The 3174-nt window shown below is 35.7% G+C and overlaps 1 protein-coding gene across 1 annotated transcript; it reads left to right on the forward strand.

Moving 5' to 3' along the window:
• The first annotated feature begins 790 nt into the window (after positions 1 to 790).
• On the forward strand, positions 791 to 2584 carry LOC109209752 (putative disease resistance protein At1g50180). The gene is made up of 2 exons (XM_019373074.1): positions 791 to 1166; positions 1905 to 2584. The coding sequence occupies exon 2, from the start codon at positions 1919 to 1921 to the stop codon at positions 2582 to 2584; it is 666 nt and encodes a 221-aa protein (XP_019228619.1). The 5' UTR covers positions 791 to 1166; positions 1905 to 1918.
• The last annotated feature ends 590 nt before the right edge of the window (positions 2585 to 3174 follow it).

Genomic DNA, 3174 nt, shown 5'->3' on the forward strand with positions numbered 1-3174 from the left:
TATCAAAATATAGAGAGAAAGAAAATAGTGTAACTGAATAGCGTATTTAGTGGCTTAGGTTAGGAGGTAACCAAAATTAGATATTTTGCTATAAACATTAAAAGGTATTTATAGAATATAATTTTTAGGTATTTATTTAAAATAAATAAGGTGTTAACCTTTGCTATAGGAGGTAAAAATTCCTTGAATAAATAAACCAATATGATAAAATAATAAGAACAGTTCAAACTTCAAACCACAAAGTTCATGTAGCACGCCAAAACTCTAGAACTAATAAAATATGAAACTAAAAGAATAGAAGAGAAGAAAAACTAGTTAGAAGCCTACTCCCAGCGTGGTGTGTTCCTCCACGTTAAAAAATTAGGTTTAGGACTCCTTATATATAAATTAGGACCGTATAGGACCGAAATAACCTTGTTTTAATTAAAATAGAAAAATCATTGTAACACAGCGTCCAGGGTAACGCCTCGCGCCGGCCCCGGCGCTGAAAGCAATAAGTTTTCACGTTCCTTTGCTGCGTTCCCGTCATCAACTGCATTCTAAATGCAATTGTACTAAATATCCTTTTTCTTGTCTTCAAATTGGGGGACAAAACTCAAAGGGTGTCCCCCCATTTTTATTCATTTAATTGTTTTTCTTTTTCTTCCGCCTTTAATCCAATTTTGTTTCAAATCTCTTCATTTTCATACCATTTTATTTCTACACAACTAAAATATAATATTAAGCATAATGTAATATAGTTAACACTCAAAAGACGATTAAAAGTACTAAAACGTAAGGTAACAATAGATAAATATATGCATTTTTGGTCGAACATCAACAACCTTTTACACACCCAAACTTATAAAAAAAATAAAAAAAAGTGAAACAATTACCTTCCTAAAATGACACGTGGCTGCGCGACACTTGTTTGGATTAAAAGGAAAGAAAGAAACTCCATCTCCGGCAATGCTTCCACCTGCTGATGGCTGCGCCACCGCCAAGTTTTCCAATTCCGATTACATTCTTTCTCTGTTAGCGCCTATTAACAAAGATCTGGTACAAATTCTGCCTTTAAATTCATTAGAGCAAAATATTAGCTCTTGCTAGTACTGCAATGCAAGTATGGCCAAATCTGTAAGTTTGTGCACATGTTGAATAAAAATTTCTCCTAGCAGTCGACGCAGGTTCATTTTTCCTTCTTCTTTTTTTTTTACCTGAAAAAGACAGCTTGTAGCTAGATAATTTAAAAGATCATAAGGAGTTAAATAAAAACTGTTATTAAATTTGCTATCTCTTAATTATTGCTACAGTTAGCTAGTAGTTCTAAAGATTTAGCACGCCAGTTAACTTTAGCTAAATTATACTTGGATAAAATTTTATGTTAAAATCTTGACTTCTCATTGAAGTGTTGCCTCTTGATTAATGCTTATATTTGTTTAGACTTATCTTGCTGGTTGAATTGGCAAAATCAGAATTAAAAATACATATGCAGAATCAATGTTGAAGGTTATCCCTTAATTAATGCTGCAAGTTGGTACTAAAAAATTGTTATATATAGCCGTTGACAGTTAAGGTGCCTTTTGACTGGCTAATTGCTTTCCGTCACAGTCGATTGAGGATTTGAAGTTTTATCGGTTGGTACAACAATCTCAAGTTAATATACGACAATAACCCTCTTAACAGTCAAATATCTGCATATATTTAGTGTTTCTTAATAATATATACACGGACTGTGCAAAAGCTACTGCATTCTCGTGAATCCATAAGTTGTGCTCTATATCTGTTCTAGGTAACACAATATTAGGAAAACGATATTCAAATAAAAATATTTATAACACAAATGACAACTTTTATGTTAGTGTTTGCCATATCTGTCATTTTTAAGTGTCAACCTAGTCCAATAATTCATTCCTTTACTGCAGAATTACAGAGAGAGATGGCTGCATATGTTGCATTGACTTCTCTAATGGGAACAATAGACCAACTTCAGCTTTTGCAATCAAACTTAGATCTATTGGACACTCATGTGAAAAGTTTGAATTTACTCCACGAGAAGGTTGATTCTCTGCATGAACTTCTTGACCATTATGCTGATGAACAAACGAAGAATTTGCACGCAAAAGTCAGACAAATAGCAAATGAAGCAGAAGATGAAGTTGAATCGCAGATGAAGGTGGTAATGGACGAACAACATGACAGACTCCATCAAAAGGAAGCCCTCGAGAGTCTTTTTGAGATCTTACAACGAGGTATTGAAAATGTTGATTCCCTCAAGGATGAGCTCATCAAGCACACTCAGAATAACACTTCGCAAGCTGGAAATTCCTCACTTAGTGATTCAAGTTCACCACGATTGCATGCTTCGACCCTTGAGAACGATATGGTGGGGTACAACATTGAACAAGAAAAGTTGCTGAGTCAACTCACGAGTGGCTCGCCTGAACTGGAAGTCATCTCTGTTACTGGTATGGGCGGCATTGGTAAGTCTACTTTTGCCAAAAACTTGTTTTCTCATCCCTCGATTTTGAGCTTCTTTGACATCCGTGGATGGATTACCGTATCTGAGAACTACAGTTATAGAAATATGCTTTTAGGCCTCTAAATAGATGCTAAATCTTGGGAAAGGACAAGACCTTGATAAGAANCCTCCGGAGTCTGTACACACCCCCAGTGAGCGCAGAGTGTTGAGTGTATTGAATGTTGAGTGTTGAGTGCTGAGTGCGAGTGCTGAGTGATGGAGTGACATTGTTGTGAGGTTGCATTTACTTTTGCTGTTGCTGCATTTATCTGTTAAATTTCTTTGTGGCATTTACTGAGTTATGGAATTTACCTGTTTATTCCTGTTATTTTTAAAATTGTGAAAAATAAATAATTGGACTATTTTGCTCAGCTCATCACTAGTGCTCATTTCCTTAGTTATTTCTGTTACTACTGAGGTGGTTGTACTCATACTACACCCTGCACTTTATGTGCAGATCCAGGTGAGTTAGAGCGCGGTGATCGTTGAGTTCAGGCCGGCCTTAATTGGAGACTGCAAGGTAGCTGCCAGCATCCGCAGGACCTTGTTACTCCTTTTATCATTTCTTCTTTGGACAGTTAGACAGTTTATATATCTTAGTTCATAGTTTTAGACGCTCATGACTTAGTGATACCCTGATGTTTGGGACTCATTTCCGTATTTAATATTATTTA

This window comes from Nicotiana attenuata, unplaced genomic scaffold, assembly GCF_001879085.1.
Source record: "Nicotiana attenuata strain UT unplaced genomic scaffold, NIATTr2, whole genome shotgun sequence".
Taxonomy (NCBI): Eukaryota; Viridiplantae; Streptophyta; class Magnoliopsida; order Solanales; family Solanaceae; genus Nicotiana; species Nicotiana attenuata.

What these genes read in the sequence shown, in the direction of transcription:
- LOC109209752 (XM_019373074.1), top strand. Translation starts at nt 1,919, where the DNA reads ATGGCTGCATATGTTGCATTGACTTCTCTAATGGGAACAATAGACCAA.